The 21,350-nt window shown below is 38.8% G+C and overlaps 1 protein-coding gene across 1 annotated transcript in view; it reads left to right on the forward strand.

Moving 5' to 3' along the window:
• The window catches only part of FRMPD4 (FERM and PDZ domain containing 4), a 110,581-nt gene extending 89,776 nt beyond the window's left edge, over positions 1–20,805 (forward strand). The window contains 11 exon segments of the mRNA XM_075057271.1: positions 307–414; positions 3,482–3,613; positions 5,686–5,805; positions 6,535–6,671; positions 7,883–8,009; positions 10,358–10,447; positions 11,042–11,224; positions 14,503–14,641; positions 15,240–16,301; positions 16,630–17,901; positions 19,123–20,805. Coding sequence (XP_074913372.1) covers positions 307–414; positions 3,482–3,613; positions 5,686–5,805; positions 6,535–6,671; positions 7,883–8,009; positions 10,358–10,447; positions 11,042–11,224; positions 14,503–14,641; positions 15,240–16,301; positions 16,630–17,901; positions 19,123–20,474 — 4,722 coding nt within the window. The 3' untranslated portion in view covers positions 20,475–20,805.
• The last annotated feature ends 545 nt before the right edge of the window (positions 20,806–21,350 follow it).

Consider the following 21,350-nt stretch of genomic DNA (forward strand, 5'->3'; position numbering starts at 1 on the left):
TTGAAAATGTTTCAACTTTAGAGACAGCATTTATTGTCAGATAGTATTTAGGGAAAGAAAATACCCCAAGCCAGACATAAAATGTATCTGAGCAGTTACAGTTTTCCAGGAAAGAGACTTACAGGGTGCAGCTGTAATGAGCATGGCTAGACATTTGCAGGGCATTGCTAATTCTGCTTTCAGTTTGACCCATCACACTCCTTTTCAGTTGTTACCTTTCCATCTGAATGATGTCCTTCTTCATAGAACAACATTTAGATTTCCCTTGTTACATGTTGTAATTCTATTCACTAATTTGCTTGGCAGGAAACAGTTAAGGACAATTCACTTCTTTTCATGCCAAATGTTCTGAAGGTGTATCTTGAAAATGGACAAACCAAATCTTTCCGTTTTGACTGCAGCACTTCAATAAAGGTAGGCTAGATATACCTTGGTATGCAATGCCAAGAATGCCAGTTAACTCTTTTTAATTACCTTCAGTAATTATAATTTACTTGGAATGGTTTAAGAACAAAATTACTATTGTGTTCAGTTCGGACTGGACTCGTGGTTCAGAAATAACGAGGTTTTGGTCCATTTTTCTGCTGCTATAAAACTATGTTGTATTGTCACTGAAGAAGTAGAAGTCATCATTTTAATGTGCCTGGAGCGCAACTGAAATTGCGTGGTCCTATCGTTTTGATATGCTGCCAAATACTAGCACGATTTGTCAGCAAAAGTCAGGAGCTAAGAAGATTAAGATGTTGGTTGCTAATTGAATATCATCTAGCTTGTCATCCGGTGAACTTGGGATGGGATATTGTAGGGTAATGCTGGTGAAAAATTGCTCATCTCGGTGTAATGCCCTCTGTGCTTTCCATAACACATTTCACATCCAGAAATAAAGAGGTGAAGCCCTGGCACACAGCTGAGGCTGCTAGGGAGTGTCTGTGACACTGTTCCACGTATTTTCCTAAACCAGAGGCGTCATTGGGGTCTGCGAGTGCCTTGGAGTACCATAGTGAGCAGCACGACTAGCGCTGTTGGGCACGCTGCTCGTCTCTCAAGCATTTTTGTTTGGGTGAGCCAGTTTTAACACAGATTGGTTACCAAATCTAGTTCATCAGATGGTAGCGTGCATGCTTGGGACACCGAGACAAGAGAGATGCATGGGTGAGAATGATCAGTGCAGGCTGGGGATGCCATTTTCGGCTGCACTGCCAGCTTTTACTGGTTTTAAGGGATTATAAAGCTATGCATATTTGAAGAAAGGCTGCTTTTGTGCTCACTGTGATTCAGCAGTATGCTCAATCAGTTAGAACAGCAAGGAGAGTGATTTACTGAGGTAAACAAGAGGAAATTTACTCCAGTCTGGAGGCAAAACAGATACTGAAGTTACACTTAAAAATGGGCTGCAATATCTGTTTATAGTTCATATATATAAACCTTAGGCATAAGTTGAGTGCAGGTAAGGGATACAAGCTCCACTCTACAGCCACGGGATACTGAATTCCTTCAGTCCATTCGAGAATTCGGTTAGGTGAAGAAATAGGAGACATGCTTCACGTAGGTAGTGAGGTCTCCATACCCTTCTGAGGCCCACAAGCCCACTTCCCAGTATTTTCTCTTATAAGCATAAAACCAACAAACCTGTTCCAGGATATTTTGCCTCTGAAGACCGGTCTTTGGCCATCACATTACATTAGTTTTCAGTAGTTCTGTCATGAGTGTGTCCTGTACTGTAGGACCATATATCTAATCTGAAGTCATTTGCAAAGATACCCACGTGGGCTCAGCGACCTAGCTGTATTGGTGTTGTAAGCCTGCTTTGACCTTAGTCATTCTATTTGTAGGAATAATTTCCTTTGCATCTAATTCAGGCAATTATATATTCCATAGCCTGCACAGCTATATATTACATATTCTTGCATGTATGTGTGTGTGTATTCCTCATTGTGGACGGGTGGGTGTGGATTGCTGCTTTTTTTCCTAAACTGAGGTGAAGTAGACGTGCCCCAGTTGAGTCAAGGCAAATGCAGTTTTTTTCCGCCCCTAGCAGTCCAGTAACTCACCACTTAACACGGGCGCAACCAGTGCCTTACCTGCAGTCCTCGCTTTCCTTATTGCTGGGAGGTAGCACCTCTGCTGACTCTTAAAAGTTATTGGATGGGTGGATAGGCTAGCAAAAAATGTGGTTCAATAATTCAGTGCCTGTGTGCCTTAGTATCATATTTGAAAAGGTCCAAGACAGCTAGTGGAAAACAGTGCCATTATTACCCCCTCTTAAAAACTTACATTTAATATTATGTCTCTTCATATTACTGCTATGCCCCTTGTCTTTGAGCGTAGTTTAGGAGTATAAATAAAAGTAGATGTAATGTGTAAGCAATAAATTCCCCATTAGTCAGAACAGTATAATATTAACTTCCATTATTTAGAGTGGTTACTTGCAATCCATTAATACTGTCTTACATTCTTTACATTGTACAGAGTTGTCCCCATCCTCCTACATACATTTTTCATCCTTCTACCGGTTTGGTGTTGATTTTCCATAAACACACTGTAATTGATCAATTAATCTTCCTAAATTATGTTAAAACACTTGGATTACAATTCGCCATGATATCCTTAGTAAGTCCTATCCATCTGGATACTCTATGTAGATCTAAAAATCTTTTGGATGGATAGAAATGTGTTAAACTTTTCACCAACATAATGTGAAACTATTTTTAAATGATGGGTTCTTATATATTTCTTTTTCCTACTACATTTTCTAAAGCAAGATACGTTGCCAGATGATACTAATACTTTGCATATATTTACAAAGTGTTATATGAAAGTAAAGTAGGGATTGGTTGAATGGTTTTGTGAGGAGGTTTGGTTAGCTGTTATTTTAGAAACAATTGCTCTCAAATTAATTATCCTTAGACATAATCCAATGTGAAAAAAAACTAATTAGAAGTCTCTAAATGAGTTTTATACTATAAATTAACAGGGTCCCTGAATTTAGAGCTATCATTCTGCACAGGTATCATCACTGCTGACTTTTCTGTCAGCATTTCAAACTTAGGACATGGACTTAAGAAAAAAACTTTGCCGTAAGAACAAATAAAGGCCATTCATTTAATTTTTTTGTTGAACATGTAAATTTGGTTTATACTACTCGGTGGCCCTTCAGTAAGTGAAGAGAATAGTGACAAGACTCTCTCCTTTGCTGATGGAGAGGGGTTTTTCCCAGGGAGACAGAGAGAGACGATCTAAGGGCTGCACAAGTATAATTTGCATGTTTAAACTGCACAGAAAGTTGCTGATTTTTTCACTGGGTGAATGTGTGTGATGTCCTGTATACTCGTGCAGAACAGGCACAAAACACAACCGTCCTCCCATTTAACATCTGGGCTTCCAATCTGTGCTGGGTACATGCAGGGTGCATGGCAGTGAAGAACCGGGTCCCAAGCACTTCGTGAATTTAAGCACATTTTATGAATCCTTTGTTAATTAGGACGTCATCTTAACACTCCAAGAAAAGCTTTCCATCAAGTGTATTGAACACTTTTCCCTGATGCTGGAGCAGAGGGTTGAAGGATCTGGAACGAAACTCCTTTTGCTACATGAACAGGAGACTCTAACTCAGGTTTGTGTAATGATATGTGAAAACAGATATTAATGAGACGGGTTAATCAGTAAATTATCCACCTGTTTCGTTACTCAAGTGAGTTAACTGCAAGATTTATAGTTTGATACAGTCTATCAAATAGCAACAGTATTTAGATGTGGTTGTAAGAATCAGGTTCTCACAGAAAACAATTATTTTTTCTATTATATAGGCATCATATTTCATTGCTTCGTTGGGCCATTAAAAAGTATTTAAAAGTTTATTAAAGATCAGACTGAAAGCTAGAAAATATTATCAAGCCTCTTTCATATCGTACATGGCCCAGCTAGTAAACATTCTCAACAGCTGGACAATCCATGGTGGCAATTCTGAGAGCCACAGTCTGCCCAAATGCCTTTAAAAACCTTATTTTGATCTTTGGTTGCTATCTGATTATGCAGATCTGTATCTGGGTGACAGGGAATAATACTCTTTCTGATGAAGCCAAGTTTGGCTTATTTACGCAGCGAAACATTATGTCACTTTAGTGATGATGAATTGTGACCCGAAAATGCTGGTGTGACTTTCTTCCTTAGATCAGGGAGGGGTGACTAGAGGTAAAGTTGCTTCACAGTTCCCAGCAGAGGACGCTGATTTTGGCCGCTTATCATTTTGGCAAACTGTTTAGCCTGAAATTTTACATGATACTTCTATGTTTCAGGAGAATGTTAGTATTTTTTAAATTTCACCTAGATATTAAAAAAAAAAAAAGAGAAATGGATTCTTAGATGGGATGGGGAAAAAATATTTAATTTAAATGCCAGAATTCCCTTGATCGTATAACTAGAGTCTGTGTAATAGTATGAAGGAGCTTAGTTTACCAGCTAACAGTCTTTCTAGCATTTGCTAACCTTTAAGCACTTGACTTTGCCATGTCAACATTCTTTTCTTGTGGGTATAAGCTACCCAGTCATTGCACAGTATCCAGAAGTACTTAGTACTGACTCTCCTGGCCTAGCTGTCCGTCTTTGAAGTAATTGGTAAAATGCTCACTGAAATCAGAAGGATCAGAATAAACCAACACAGTGAGCTTTCAAAAATCCCATCTGCAGCTTTTATTTATACATACAGAGTATGCCTAGATACTTAGGAATGAGGTCAGAGACAACGTGAGATAAACATAGTTTTTGAAAATTGTTAGGGCAAGACAGAGGCTTCATTGGAGATTTTTAGAAGTATAGTTTTATCAATTAAAGATGTTGATTATAAAGTACACTAACTCTCTAACTGCATTAGCCTAATTAAGTAAACTACATAAACTACATTAATTCTGAGGGTGTCTTCTTTGAAGTTCCTGTAAAATCAGCAATACTTTAATTTGCCATTATAATGTTGCTCCATTATAATGTTTCATCCAATTATTCATTAGCTATGCAGTGGTCCCCCGTGAATATACCCAGATTACGGTGTTACACGCTTAACAAAGTTTTGCTGACCAACATGAAAAGCGGTCTTTTTCATTTTGTAATGTATTGGAAGACATTTGTCTTGCTCAGAAGTCATGGGGTAGGTCTCTTAATCCAGAACAACCCAGGAAACAGACCTAATTTCTCACAAATTGCCTAATGGATTAAAACAAGCAAGAGAAAGTGAGAATAATAGCTGCCAGGCTGTGCTTTTCCTGTGTTCTCAGTCAGTCTAAGAAATAAAATGTGACCTTGCCCCCAAAACCTTCTAGCCCTCCTCATTTATGAGTATTTTGGTCCTGCTGAAGCACAACTTGGTTTGTATTTCACTTGGATGGTTTTCATTAAGGTCTGTTTTTTCTGTCCTTTCACTCTGGTTTTGAATGAGTGAACTCTGTTGCTTTGAGGATGAGTTGTATTGGGCAGTCATGCCTATATGAGTCTAAAAATTTTTCCACAAGATTATATATATGATGTTCCTATGTGAAGAACTTAATAAGGAGCCCATGGCAAAGCTCTTTCTTGGACAGAATTATTTTTCTTGCTACCACGTGTCTCTGGAGCAGGGTCACATTGCCCAAGACTACAGACTGCATTGCTTGACCAGGGTTGCCAAGCTCTAATATGATTATCGCACTGTCCTAGGTGACACAGAGGCCAAGCTCGCATAAGATGAGATGTCTTTTCAGGATTAGCTTTGTCCCAAAGGATCCCATTGATCTTTTGAGAAGAGATCCAGTTGCTTTTGAATATCTCTATGTACAGGTAAGTGAAAGCACGGCCATTGTTAGTGTAAAGGAGAATAAAAAGATAGTTGCACTCGGTGTATATATAGATTTATATCTTCACTTAGAAAAGCGTGGCTGCAGTAAATCCTGGTTTTTATTTCTGCTGCATAAAGCCCATGAATGCACTTGGGGAATGTGCAAATCTTTATCATCTGCAAAGTCCCCTTCCTTCCTAAGTCTCTGCAAATAGTAATGCTTTGATATCTTTCCAAAATATATTTGGCTTTAGAAAAGAGTGAAGCTGAAGTAATTGCTAATACTGATTTCTGGTACTGTAATATCAGACAGAAATTATATCTGAAAAGGAACTTCCAGTAAAATGGATGAGAAAGCTGATGTACAAGCAATGTGGTTCTCCTGGGTATCTCACCAGATAGAATCCTGCTATCCTGAGTCCAGATACACTGATACCTTCCCAGCACTCTTTGTGAAAGAGGATTACTGTTCTTCCCAGGAAGGATGAAGAGAGCTTAGATCAAAATGCTCATGCCTTCTGCTCTTTGGCAGAAGTACTTGGGTTCTTCAGAAGTGCCCATATCCTGGTGAGCATCTGACACCTCTGAGAGCAGCAGTCTTACCTTCAGCATGGTCCTGCTTCTGAGTTCAGGGTTACTCTTCATGCAATGTTAATTAAAAAAAAGTACTATAATTTATTTTTAGTGCAAGATTTTTTAACTTGATGCTCCCTCTACTGGTTCTTTGGCAGAGCTGTAACGACGTGGTTCAGGAAAGATTTGGACCAGAACTGAAATACGACATTGCCCTGCGGTTGGCTGCATTACAAATGTATATTGCAACTGTGACCACCAAGCAAACTCAGAAAATATCTCTCAAATATATAGAGTAAGTTGAGAAGGCAGTGTGTTCTTTAGAAGTGGAGTAAACATTTCTCTTTTAGGAGTAACTCGTAGATTCTTTAAGGTTGTTTCTTTAATATGTCTATATGTATGCACCAATTTTAGGTTCATTCTTTGTCACTGAAATTGATTCAGGTGTGTTAAGAGATGTAAGTATGGAGCTTTTGGTCCGTTGACCTTTTTGTCATCTGTTTAGGCATGTGAAATAGCCTCTAAATGTAAATAAGATTAACTCATTTGCTTTCAATGATTTAGTGGTCAGATCTAAGTTTATATATGGTCTGAATCCTAAGGTTTTAGTAGAGATTATTATAGTAAGATTCAGATGATTTCTTGGTTCAGAAGACTGTAGGGTCTTAGATTCCATTTGTAAGATTTCTTAAATACAGAAGTATCCCAGCAGGCACCTGTTTTATGTTAGACAACATGTATGTAACTACAAAGCAAAAGAAAATTTCCAAAATGCAACTGTGTGTGCAGCTGCTTGGATTAAAAAAAAAAAACACAACCAACCCACAAAACTCAAACCCTCAAACTTTTGTTGTTGTTGCTTAATTTACTTACAGAATGGAAATAATAACTGTTGCACACTAAATCTTGTAGAGTTTATCTACCTAACTGAAGATCATGTTATATTGTATCCTATTAATGAATCAGCAGAAATAATTACAAGTGAAAAGTCAGTCTTCTATCAAAAGGGGTGCTTCAAGCAGAGAAGAAAATTCAGTAAAAGGAGAGGACTGGTTGTTTTTGAGGGGGGGGGGGGAACCACAAAATATAAGTGACAAAGACAATGGCTGGCTGGTTTGCATGTTCTAAAAAAAGCCTAAAAAATAAAATTAAATCTGACGTTATGTTGTTAAATCTTCGGCAATTTTAATTCTATAGTGGTACTTGCCTATGTAATTAAGTGGTGTTTAACAACACAACATAGACTTTAAACATAACAATTTAAAATTTATTTTCTGAATGGCATGATGGAAGGGATAGAAGAGAGATTATATATCATTTTAAAGCATCTTTTTCATAAATACTATGTAGTTTGAATATAGAAAATAATGTGTTATTGCAAAACTCTGGACTTGATCAACTCTCCTTCTGTTTTCAGGTGTTCATTCACTTGGCATCATAGTCACCGGTCTTTAGATAAATAATCATCACAGGAATGTGAAATTAAATATATGCCTTTTATTGCAGAAAAGAATGGGGATTAGAGACTTTTCTTCCATCTGCTGTGCTGCAAAGCATGAAAGAAAAGAACATAAAGAAAGCACTTTCACACCTTGTCAAAGCAAATCAAAACCTAGTTCCTCCGGGTAAAAAGGTATTACATTTGCATCTTAATGGAAAATATGTTTTAAAGAACAGAAAGGGTGGCATACATGGGAAACATTTAAAGTTAATCCTTCGGAGAAACACCTAGCCATTATATTTTCAGAGATGTAACTTTTGGTGCTTGGTAGAACATAGCCAAGAACAATTAAAAATAATTAATTATACCCCAACTAAGCTATCTTCTTATCTTGAGAAGGCCAGAAAACTGGTTATTAGTACTTCATGTATGATAAAGATACATATTTTTAAATTCATTTAGTGCTTCCTATTAATGGCAGACTTGTTAGGAAAGTTATTTTTCTCTCTCTGATACTCTCATCTGAACCACATTAACCTATGGGCCTGACATAAATGCTGGTTTTTAGGATTGTTTTCTGCTATGCTGTAGGTAGAGACTTTTCACTGTGTCCTGAATCTAACTGGATAGATGATGGTCCTTACAGTAAATGACCCTCGCTGCTGTTGTAAAATGCTTTTCTTAGCACTAAGCTTTCACTTCAGCTGGAAAAAACATGTGGAAGACAATGTCTCTGAGAAATGCCTTCATTACATGCATACAGCTGGGGGTGGTTTTAGACACCATAATGAGGTTTCTTTGTGCAAGTCATCTCGTCTCTCTTTGTAGTCAATGGAGAGAAATAGGCACTTCTAGGGAGCGATTCATCCCATCCCACATCAGGAACCAAAAATAGGTCAGATGACTTGTGTCCTAGAAATGCCTATTTTTCTCCGTGGACTATAAAAAGAACCTAAGAGTGACTAGTTGAGACATAAAATGAGTTGAATCCTGCTTCATGACACTTTGTTTCTGAACGGAAAAACCCCCCAAACACCTGGTGCCTGAGCTAAGGTTTATTGTGATCAGCAGAAATCCTGCTTGGAGGCTTCCGATCACATCATGACTGCGAACGCAGCTCTGTGTGTTTGACCTGCGATGCTCAGGAAGAACGGCCACCTCCTGTACTGAAGCTAAAGCCAAATAATGCCAGTCGCTTATTGTTTATCCTGGTAGTGTAAATTTGGATTTATTTTGGAAGCCATTGCTGCTGCAAGCCTTGCAGGTGATGAAGTAGCGTACAGTATCGGTTCTGGGTTAGAAGAGAGGTTGCAACAGTCCCTTCCTGCAGCAAGCAGAATTCATTAGTTTTGCTTCATTCTTTTTGATTTGAGCTTTGGAAATATGTTGTGTGCCCACCTGCTTTTTTGGCAGGTAAGTCTCAGAAACAAAGCACCTGAGCTCATCGTCACCTCCTGTCTCACTTGTAGGTACTAACACAGGAACTGATTTCTTTCTGGGGTCTTCTCTCCCTCCGCACGAAGGGAAGCCTATCATTCTCAGGATTCTCCCATTTTTTTACAGCCCCTGTGTATTTCTCCACCAACTGACACCTGGTGAAGGGAAGGGGAAACCATCACGACTAGTTGCTCTGCTTCAGATCCATTTCCTCCTTGGTGTCTAGAAAAACCTTAGGGTAGGGGCTCTTGAAATGCTGTTCAAGATCAAATAAGATTTTGAATTAGAAATCCAGAGGCTGAAATGAGAGCAGCAAATGAGATGAGCTTGTTTGAACTTCTCTTTTAAAAGTCCAGATATAAGGATTTACGCTGGGGGGGGTATAAGGTTTGGGTCCAGACTGGGTAAAATGAACTGTTCCTTGTTTCCATTCAGTCTTATAAAATATTTCCAAGTTGTTCCTCTTTAAGTAGGTAGTTTAAGCTCAGAGGAGAAAAAAGAAGATAAATTATGACACGTATTGCATGATATGGTCATATGTATCGATGTACTGTGTTTAGCTTTCAGATTTATTCCCTACTAAATATAGTGGAAGGGTTTTATTTTAAAAAATAGGAAATGCAGTAATGAGGTGGAATAATATGCCATATGCCACAAGTACCTAGCAAAATGTAATACACATAGCTGACAAAAGCAAATTCTTTGTTCTCTTTCTCTGTATAAGTACATAAATGTTTAAGAACTGACGGTGATTATGAATGGAAAGCTGCTGTCTAGCCTTGAAATCCCTCAATGAACAGATGTTTAATCTGAGTAGTTTAACATTTTCCTTTCATTGGAGCAGTCACGATGTTCTTGCAGTGCTCTGATCTGCCCATACCCAAGTCCTCAGTGCATTTTAACTAAACAAACAAGACCTTAATTTTAAGAATGAAACTGTTTCTCCTCATTTGAAACTCAAGCATCTAATGATTTAGTTTCAGGCTCCGAAAAGCTGTTATTGCAGTCCATTCTCCTTAGACTACGCAAATAAATTTTCGTTCTGAATTTGGTAATATGTTGATTTCTACCACTACCTCTTACCCCTGTTTCTCCTTCCTCAGCTATCTGCTCTGCAAGCCAAGGTGCATTATCTAAAGTTCCTCAGTGATCTACGATTATATGGAGGGCGTGTTTTCAAGGCAACACTAGTGGTAATACTTCTCTTGAAATAGTCTCTCTCCTTTCTTGATTTTTTTTTATCCAAATGCCTTTTTGCAATAGCTGGATCATATCATTTTCTTTAGAAGTTTAGGTTCTATTTATACACTTAAAAAATCATTGTTAATTGTACCAAATCTTTTTTTTTTCTTTTCATCTTGAAAATAACATTCCTGTTATAATTTGAATTTTACTGGGGATTTGGAGATAGGTAGCACCTTCTTGGCAAATAGCGCCATCCAATTAACTATACAATACTAAAATTATCAGTGTGGAAAACTCTTAATGACAAAGATTTTCTTTTAATAGACGCAGAGTCCATCCATCCGTCTGTCCATCCAACTATCCATCTAAAAACTAGAGTATAGTCAATATCCAGCAGCAGATTCCTTTACTTTTGTTTTTAATTATGAATCAAGTATGTTCTTGTATATCATCCCTTCTTAGAAAAACATAATAATCTTTAGTGTAGAAATGTCAAGGCAAATGTAGCTCCATGAAAATGAAAGAAGGCAGTGGTGATTTCTGTCGCTATCCAGCACCTATCATGTTTTTTACTTTTGCTTTTTTTTCTTTTTCTGCTAAAGCAGGGAGAAAAGCGTTCAGAAGTGACTCTGTTAGTAGGGCCGCGGTATGGAATCAGTCATGTGATAAACACCAAAACAAACCTGGTGGCTCTCCTGGCAGACTTCAGCCACGTGAACAGGATTGAGATGTTTACAGAAGACGAAAGCAGTGTTAGAGTTGAGCTGCATGTCTTAGATGTAAAAGTAAGTTTGTTGTTGATTTATATTGATATAACATCTTTAAATAATGTTTTTGTCTTATTTGAGTTTTTGATCAAGCTATACTGTCTTGAATATTTTCATGCCAATAATAATCTAAGGGTGCGTTTTTAGCTCTTTTTTGGTCAGAGTGCATGTAGAGTATGGCTTGGGCATTTAAGGGGCCTACAGTGTACCAGACTGGCGTATTCTATTCTGATTTTTCGCTTGGCTGGCCCCAGGCAACTTGCTTTGTTGTTGTCTTCCTTGATTTCCATGGTGAGAAGAGATGATGATGAAATTGGCTTTCTTTTGAAACTTCTTGAGCCCCTAGAAGCTCCTTGAGCCCCTAGCAGCTCTTTCTAGCTAGTAACAGACAATATTATTACCATTAGAGAATCTCCAGCTGCCTCAGACCAGTGTCCTCTGTAAGCCAGTGTTTATCTGCAAAGTTCACTGTAAGTAACCGCATAGCGGTTACCAATGAAATAAACTGTAAAAAGGCAAGGTTTTTTCTTAGCCCTTATAATCCCGGTTCACTGCTTTGCCCTACATAATATATTCACAGATGTTCTTCATCTACCTCTGGTCATTTAATTTCTCTCAAATCCCACTTAACACTTTGTGTCTGTGGCATCTAGTGGCAATGAGTGGAGTTCTGTATATATATTGTTCTGGTTCTTGGCATGGTTTGAAGTGAAAGGCTTCATAGACTGTCTAGAGCATTAATCAGGATAATCGGAGATTGAAGGAAGAGTTCTCATTATACTTTAAACTTAAATGTTCTGTTAAAATAAGTAGAGCCTAGCAGTTCTTTTTGCTTACCCAGCTATACACAAAAACATACACAAGGAATATTTTACTAAGCTTTTGCTTTGAATGCTTTACGTTTATTGACCTGGAACTGTTTCCCTGTATTTAAGTTAATGAAAAAAACATTGCTGTAGATTAATCTAGATGCTCTTTGACAGCAACTTAAGAGAAATGTACAGGTTGGTGAACACAGCATCTCTTTCACTGTACTTAGCAATGATAAAATCTGAGGATCTCAGGCTACTTTACCTGCATTACTGTGCTAAACTCGTAGCCCTCTTGTGAGAAAGCTGTTATCACCTTCTTACAGATGGCAAAAGTAATATAGAAATTAAATCCTTCCCATCTGCTGGTATGTAAAATGCAGCACTGTATGCCATAGTATTACATATTACCATGGTATTATGTTGGTTTATAGTATAATACTGTTACTGTTTTATTGCAAACCACATATATCCCCATCTCCTTGCATTTCGACACAAGCGATCTTAAACCCACAGAGACTGGCCTAACATTAAAATTGCAACTCTGAGAGGCTCTGGATGGAATTTGACAAAAAATTGCCTCTCTGTGGGGCACGAGTAGGGGTTGTCACTGTGTCCTGTGCAGGAGATGCAGGCACACACAGGTAGGTGTTCTCAACTGATGTTTTCATCCCTTGGTTTACCCTACGGTAGCAGGTTCATATATCCAGATTCTGAATATGCCAAAATATGTCATATATGCCAATATATCCTTAATGAATACATGAATAAACAGTTTGGATTTTTATTTTATTTTTGGTTCTCTTTAATGTCTTCTCAAACATGTATCACTTGGTAGAAGCAGGCAACAAAAGTTTAGCTGTCATAGGACTGTTCAGCAGGTTAACAGTAGTTCACAGCACTGTTTTCTGCAATCTGAGATTTCTGTGGAGGTCATCCATTTCTGCCAATCTCTGCAGAAATTTTGAGATGAACATAGCTTTTCAAATGTTAGTTTTTAGTAGTCACTTGAAAGAAAAGAGATTAATCAGCCCATTGTAGGTTTGATAATTTATAGTTAACTTTTATAGCTATAGTTGAATGCTTTGAAAGAAACAGGTACTGAATAGAAGCTCAAACTGTAGCACAAAATACTTTAAAGAAAAAAAAATCCTTAAATTTTTCCATGTTGCTGAAAACTGTTTATGTGACATTCAGGGCACCTGGGGTATTTTGGCCTAAAATGCTGCAGCACTGGTATTTAAAAAAATGATCAGACCTATTGTGGTTTTGATAGTAAGCTATGATCATCAGTTATATTTTGGCCACAGCCTCCATCAGAATCAATTGTCTTTTAACTAGTAAGGGGTTGAGTAAGTTGGAGAGCCATCCTTCTTGTATGTAATGTTGCTCCTGGAACAAATGATGCAGGTCCCTGCATCTGTCTTGTGACAGTGGGCTCTGCATGCAAAATTATGATAAATTGTCACAAATGTCCACATAGCTATGAGTCACTGCAAACTGTGAGTGATAAGATGGGTTGTCTACAGTGTAATTTCTATCTATGTATCATGGTAAGGGCTTCATTTTTATTTCCTCTCTAGGAGTTGTAGAGGCTAGCCACCTTAAAATGAATTTGAGAATAGCAGCTTTTGGTGTTAAAAGCTACAGAGACACAAACAAAAGTTTTAGGCAAAGAAATTTATATATTGTTGCAAAAGAAAATGGAATTAAAGTATGTTTCACGTGGATGTCTCGGGTTTGATGCTTGCTAGCCTGGCAGCCGTAGTTTTTCAAAGCTCTGAGGTCTCTCATTTTTGTTAGGTCTGACTTTCTTTTCTAAATGCTTTGACTTTGTTTTCTTTGCTGATCTCCCTTCTGGGGATCTTTCTCCATTCTCTTTGTGTTTATCTGCTTATTTTTTCATCACTTGTCTTTTCAGTAATGCCAGGCCACAAACACCGAAATCTTTTAAGCTGTCATTGTAATATTTGCTGTCACTGCCGTGTAATGATGGCTTTAACCTCACTACTGTAATTTCTGAACCTGAACTTTCCCTGACTCTGTTTGCTTCCCGTATCTTGTTTCTTTACATGTGCTTCAGGCACCTCATTTTCTAGGAAGCTGCAGATTCCCATGCTACTGCAATACTCCAACGCCTAATGTACCACGTTCTTAGCTTTTGGCAGTTTCAGAGTAACAGTAAACAGTGCTTTGGTGAGAATAATATATCTATGCAAGAAGAAGGTGGAACAAGAGTCTTAAAATGGTCAGCTTCATTCACAAGGAGAGCAAAATCAGCTGTTAAAATGCCCAGTTGGACAACTCCAGTCTTCTAAATGTTTGATACTGTTCGATATTGGTAGAAAGGAAAATACGTTCTTGTGTGTATTTTTCAGTGTGGTGTTTGTGATGTGATTCCTTTTGCTTCCATGTAGTAGTATTGTCAGCAGTTTAACAGATTGATGAGGAACAGCCTTAACCAAGACTTGGTTGTATTCTTCTTAGCCTATTACTCTGCTGATGGAGTCATCAGATGCAATGAACCTTGCTTGCCTAACAGCTGGATACTATAGACTGCTGGTTGACTCAAGGCGCTCAATATTTAACATGGCCAACAAGAAAAATACAGGGAGCCGAGAAACAGGTATTCATTGCACAGTATGTTAACGATGGTCCAATGTATAAAGCAGAAGCCAGCTTAAGCCAGTGCACCTCCAGAAAAATACAAGGCTATGCCAAATGAGATCTGATTGCTGGCTCAGATCTAGCACCACAGTATATCAGTTCAGCTTTATAATGTTCTAATATTCAGCCTATGATAGCATCTTAATGGTAAAATAAACCAGGTGATGAATTTCTTTCATACTGTAGTGAAACAGGTGCATGCTCCCTATGAGTGTTACTGGTTTATGTGCATATATCTTTTGTAAGAATACGTACGGTATTGGAGAAACCAGCTGGGGATTTGGGTTTGTGTTACTGTTCCTGGAATAGCATTTGTACCTAGCTGGGGTTTAGTTTTGTGCTAAAGTACAAAAGTACCAGTTAAACTTTAGGTCATTAAATCAACAGATATTTAACTTAGAGCAGAGGTGAGTTTGAAAGTGCTTTTCTGAAGTGTTTCATGGCTCAGCTGCCCTATTCAGAGTGTTTATTGCTCAGCATTAACAAGCTATTGTTTAAAAATTAAATGACTTTGCTCTTTGATTTCACAATGTTGATTTTATTTCACCATGCTATAGGAACTGAAAATAGAGGGAAGCATAATCTCCTTGCTTCTGAGTGGAACTGTATACCAAAAACTACCACTTTCCTGGCTGAAGGAGATCAGGAGACTCAAATGTCCTTTGCCGATCCAAAACAGAAGACTGTAGATGTTTCTGAAAGTCTGTTATGTCAAAAAGAACACAGACATCTGTACATAGAAAATACTTATAATTCAGGTGGATTTGATCAGCATCTGGCCAAGCCAAGTGACCCCACTGAAGCAGAAGAAAGCAGAAATTTTAATCAGCCTTCACTGCTGTCACTCTCAGGTTTGGAATCTAGCAAGAAAGCACAGGATTCCCCCAGGGGAGCAAAAGTTTCCTTTATATTTGGAGATCACAACTTGGATGGTATCAATCCCCAGACTCTCGGCTATGAAAGGCTTTTGGATGAAAGTCCAGAAGTACTAGAAAAACAAAGAGCCATTTATATTAATAATGCCAATGACATTAAAGGCCTGGAGTTGTCACCAGATGCTGAAAGCATTCAGTTTGCTACAAATTCTGTTTACGCAACTATAAATGATGGTAAAATATTTGGAGCTGCAGAAGGGATAGAGGAGCCTTTGCTGCATGATATTTGTTATGCAGAAAACACAGATGATGCCGAAGATGAAGATGAAGTAAGCTGTGAAGAAGACATCATGGTAGGAGAAATCAATAGGCCTGCTCTTCTCAGCCTTTCTGGTTCTAGTGATGACATTATTGATCTGACTTCACTTCCACCTCCGGAAGGTGATGATAATGAAGATGATTTCCTATTGCATACCTTAAACATGGCCATTGCTGCTCCTCCACCTGGCTTCAGGGACAGTTCAGATGAGGAAGACTCTCAGAATCAAGCAACGCAGCCTAGAGACAACAAGGAGCAAGCCAGTAACCTAGGCAATGATGACATTCCAGTGTCGCTTATCGACGCTGTCCCTACTAATACAGAAGGGAAGTGTGAGAAGGGGCTAGATGATGCTGTAGTCTCTACACTTCAAGCGCTAGAAGCTTTGGCTGCTTCAGAGGAACAGCAGACGAATGACAATTCAGGTTCTTTCACCATAGTTACATTTATTCATTGAAAATCATTCCATCTCATCTATTTAGCTTTGGAAATACTCCATTTCATGAGGGTTGGTTTTTTTTTGGTTTTCCCCCTTTTTTTTTTTTTTGCCATCATTTTGCATACATCATATTCCATATTATTTAATGGATCTACCGTTATGTTATTAAACTACCTGTCCCGGGAACTGTGCAATAAAGTCAGAGTATTCTTACAAAGCATATTTTTGTCTCTAACACACCCCCTTTGCTTGTCACTTATCCAGGTGCTTCGGCTGCTGTCATTTAATTGACTCTTATTTTTTGTGGCTTGCAGGTGTAGCTATCCTGCGAGCATATAGCCCTGAGTCATCTTCAGATTCTGGCAATGAAACAAATTCCTCTGAAATGACTGAAAGCTCTGAACTAGCCGCAGCACAGAAACAGTCAGAAAACACTGCACGTATGTTTTTGACCACAAGCGAAGGCTACCAACCCCTTGTGGAAGAGCAGACAGAATTTCCCATCGCTAAGAATCAGGCTGGAGGGCCAGGCATGAAGCCCTCACAGCCTTTGGCTGGTCATCAGGCTGCAGAGCTACAGTCAAAAGTTGTGCCTTCAAAGCAGATTCTTCATTCGGATAACATGGAAATGGAGCCAGAGACCATGGAAACAAAATCTGTCACTGATTATTTTAGCAAATTGCACATGGGATCCTTGGTATATTCTTGCACTAGTAAAAGGAAAAATAAGATGACAGACAGCGAAGTAAAAGCACCCTCCGATGGCAATGCTACTGTGAAAAAACAACAGGGAACTAAAAAAGCAGAGCCTGATGAAGATCTAAAAGCTAAATTTGGAACTCTTTCAGCAAGAGACAGTCAACGCCTAAGCACTTTTAATGTGGAGAGAACTGCCTTTCGCCAAAGATGGTATGCTGCCGATGATGGGGCAGCAGATAAGCCAAGCCCAGAAACAGTGAACGGGAAGACTTTTCCAAGAGTTCCTGTCCTTGGTAAAACAGAAACTGACTGTAAGGATGAAGTAGATCCTGAGGTGGATCAGGATGATACCTCAGGGCTTAGCCAAGGTGAAAACTTTCTGTCAGATATGACTCCCGTGTCTTCAGCCAAAGACCTAAACGACGCAGAAGATACCGATTTATCTGCAGATGACCATCCTTCAAAGCTTCCAGAAGCTGAGCAGAGCGTGGCTAGACTTTGTGAATATCACTTGGCTAAGCGCATGTCATCTCTGCAAAGCGAAGGCCATTTCTCGCTGCAAAGCTCTCAGTGCTCTTCAGTGGATGCAGGATGCAGCACAGGCAGTAGCACGTGTGCTACCCCCGTCGAATCTCCTCTTTGTACCTCTGATGTTAAGCACATTATCTCTGACCCGTCAATGAAGGGCATCGCCTATATTCCAGCAGATGAAAGAGCTGCCATTCTTCCAAACCATGGAACGACATACAAGGACCTGCACCCGCAGCCTGAAGCCGTGTGTCACAGAATGACGGTGCCTGTCGTGCATTCAGCAATTAATGCTGAACCGCTGTTCGGCACTTTGAGGGAAGGTTGTCATCGGATCCCCAAGATAAAAGAAACTACAGGTACAGCAGTAATAAAGCGTTTCTTATGTTTGCTTTTAAAACTACATGTTACCGTTGAGGACTAGGTGAGACATTTGCGTTATCTTTACCTGAAACTACATCATCAAGCTGTAGCAGGCGGTGGGATTAGACCTTCAGCGTATCTATTCATTTTACTTGTATGCGTTGAGATATTATTATGAGCTGCTTACAAAGATCAATTTTTTTAAAAAACCTCTCATTACAGTTAAAAATATTTTGGGGGACACTGATGGAGAGGCCTCTCTTCCGCTCTTTGGAAACCTCTCCAAAATCCATAGTCACTTGAGTTCCAGGATACTTGTTAGATTATAAGATGACTTCACAAGGTATATTAATGTAGGAGAGAAAAACCTGTGATTCATTTATTATGTATCTTAAATGCTATTTTAACAGATTGTCAAAAACATGCCAGTATGAATAAAAGGCTCTAAATGTAAGGATGTGAAAATGTCACTACCTTCTTAAGCATGTATTTACCTCACCAGCTGACAGTAGGTGTTTCCTTGAGGAATAATTTACATATAGAACCATTACTGCATTTTTAAGTTCCAATTTCAAGAGATTTTATGAACTTACTGTTATAAAAAAAAATGCAGCGTTTTTCAGCGATAGAATTAGAAGTTCTTTCAGTTAGGTTTTAAATGTTTCCCTCTTCCTGGGTTGCAACCCACATGTAGCAGTGGTGTGTGAGTGCATGAAAATCCAGGAGTGGAACAGACTAGGAGCTAGAATGAGAAATGTTATTTCTCTGCCAAAAAAAACACATAACCAAACCAAAATTACCATGAATGCATCTTTCCTTACCCTCTCAGGTGTAGTTAAAGAAGGTATCTTAATCTGAAAATAATCATCTAATTAGTTAATAGAAAACATGCAGTCCATATGTTGGGGGAGATTTAGGATGTTTCATAGATGATTTCTCTTCTTTTTTTTAAATAAGTCTGCTGTAGTGGAATGAACAAATAACTATTCATAAGTTATAATTTGTTGATAGATTTTAAGAGTCATCTTAATGAAATACAAAAGACACATGGAACTAGCAATGAATTTTTTGTGAAATATTTTGAGGAATGGAGACCACTGGGAAATACCAGGAATCCATTTGTCCTGACTGTTAAAGATATTTAAAAGTTCAGTCTCTGAATATTATCAGGGTGATGCTTAATTATTCTGTCTGCTCTTCTACTACCCCTAGTGTAGCTTTCACAGAGCCTGAAAAGGGAAGACAAGGAGGCATGCCTACAGCTTTTCCTAGACAGCCTCTAGCTGACTCCATCATGCTATCATCCATGCTATCAGAATCAAAGGTGCCAAGTCAAAATCAAGACTCTTGTGACATTCCCAAAGTAAATCAGGCTTGTGGGGCAACAGTTAGTTTACGGCCATATGACATGATAGGAGGAAGCCTCAGGATGCCGCACAACAGGAAAGTGCTGAGACGCAGCAGCAGCATCACTGGAGGATCTGCAGGCATTGAGATGCTGTTTGAAAAGAAGGCAGCCGCAGCCAGCTTGAAATGCCTGGACATCACCCGAAGGGACGAATCCAAATCGGAGAGGAGGGTGGAACTCCCCCTGGGCAAAAAGCTGTCAAAAAGTTATTCCCAGAGTTGTGTGTACGTCAGCACTGATAGGAAGGACGGTAAGAGGTGTTCGGGCACAGGCGCCAGTCAGAAGGACTCCAAGCCGTGTCGAACGTTGCCCTTGCGGAAGCTGGACACCAGTGCCTGGAGGTGTCGCGGCCCCTTTAGCTATTGTTTCCTAAGCAGAGGAAGCGATGACAACGATGATGAAGATGACCGAGACAGCCATCAGCTCTCACATCTCTTCGAGCCGCAGATCCCGTGTGAGCTCGCAGAGCCAGCTGGTCAGTTGTTTTCCAGTGAAAATGAGCAGAAAGTCTTGGAGTCCCCGAAAGCTGCTGAGCCCCCACAAGACGAGGCAGTCAACAAGCATGAGAAGAGCAGTGCTGACATCCAAGGTGGCCAAATTGATGTGAATCTCAACGATGTGGCCTTCGATGCACGAATCACGCGAATAAATGTGATGAAGGAGAAGACATATGCAATGCCTGATGGATTTATTGCAGCACAAAAGGATGCCAATGAGCTACTCTCACTGGTCCGAGCAAGTATGGGCAAGCGAGAAGATTTACATCCAGAAACATATGACCTTAAACTTTCTAAGTACAAACAACTGTTATCTATGGAATCGAGACAGTTGGGAAGTGCCTGCAGGAAAATGGCCATGGCTGATAAAAGCCCTGAGGAAATGCTTTTAGCTATGACTTCCAGCTTTCAAGTACTCTGTTGTTTAACAGAAGCCTGCATGCGTTTAGTTAAAGTCATGAACTCTGAAACACAGCAGCAGGAAATTATAGCTAAGATAGACGAGGTTGTAATAAACTACATTTGTCTTCTGAAGGCTGCAGAAGCAGTGTCAGGCAAGACCTCCAGTGATCCTAGCATTAAACTCTTGGCTCGACATTCGACTACCATGGCCGCTATTGTAAGCACACTAACACGTTCTCTTAAAATGCTTTTAAACAAATAAAATACAAAAGTCACTTCATAATCTACCTTTGCAAAGCCATACATAAAAAACTTTTATTTACTGTATGTGTATGAACTAATGTAACAAACTCAGCTTTCTCTGTATATTTTGTTATTTTATATAAAATAGGTATGAGATTAAAAAACAGTTAAAATACTGAACACTGACAAAAGTAATGACCAGATCTGTCCTTCCGTTTATACAGAAACAAAAGCCAAAAAAACCCTCTCCCTAAGACCAGAAAAACAAACAGAAAAAATCCCATATAGGAGCAAATTGATGTTTGGCTATTTTTCATATAGTCAAATTTATGGTTGTATGAAGTGAACTTTTAAAGCCTGTTATGTCAATGAAGTTGTTTTCTGTTTCATCCAAGTTTTCACTTGGAGAATGCTCCATGTTTAGAAATGAGAAATTAAATCATAATGTATATAACACAATATTTAATGTTTTAAAATTATAATTTTTAAGCATTGAAAATAGCAAAAAGACATTTAAAATCCAAGAGACTATTATAACTTACTAGAGAATATATATATAATAAATGACTCTTTTGTTCATATGGCCTGAATTACCTGATTCTTCTTTTCTAGGAAATTCTGTGTTTAAAAAAAAAAAAAATACCAACTTCAGTGGGTATCTGATGTATTGAATGTTAGTGTTGGCATTTTAGATAGTGAAGGTAACTGTGGAAGACTGAGGACACAGAAACCAGAGTGGTGGTTGTGGTCTCTGAAATGAAAGGTTGATGCCATACTGGTCAGACCAGAAGGTCTAGGGCAGGGCTACACACTCCTTTCCCTGGTAAATGAGAGGGAGACAACGGTCAGGAAATTCCTATGCTGTTTACTGTTTCATCATATAACTATGGTGCAT

This window comes from Buteo buteo, chromosome 25 (genome assembly GCF_964188355.1).
Source record: "Buteo buteo chromosome 25, bButBut1.hap1.1, whole genome shotgun sequence".
Taxonomy (NCBI): domain Eukaryota; kingdom Metazoa; phylum Chordata; class Aves; order Accipitriformes; family Accipitridae; genus Buteo; species Buteo buteo.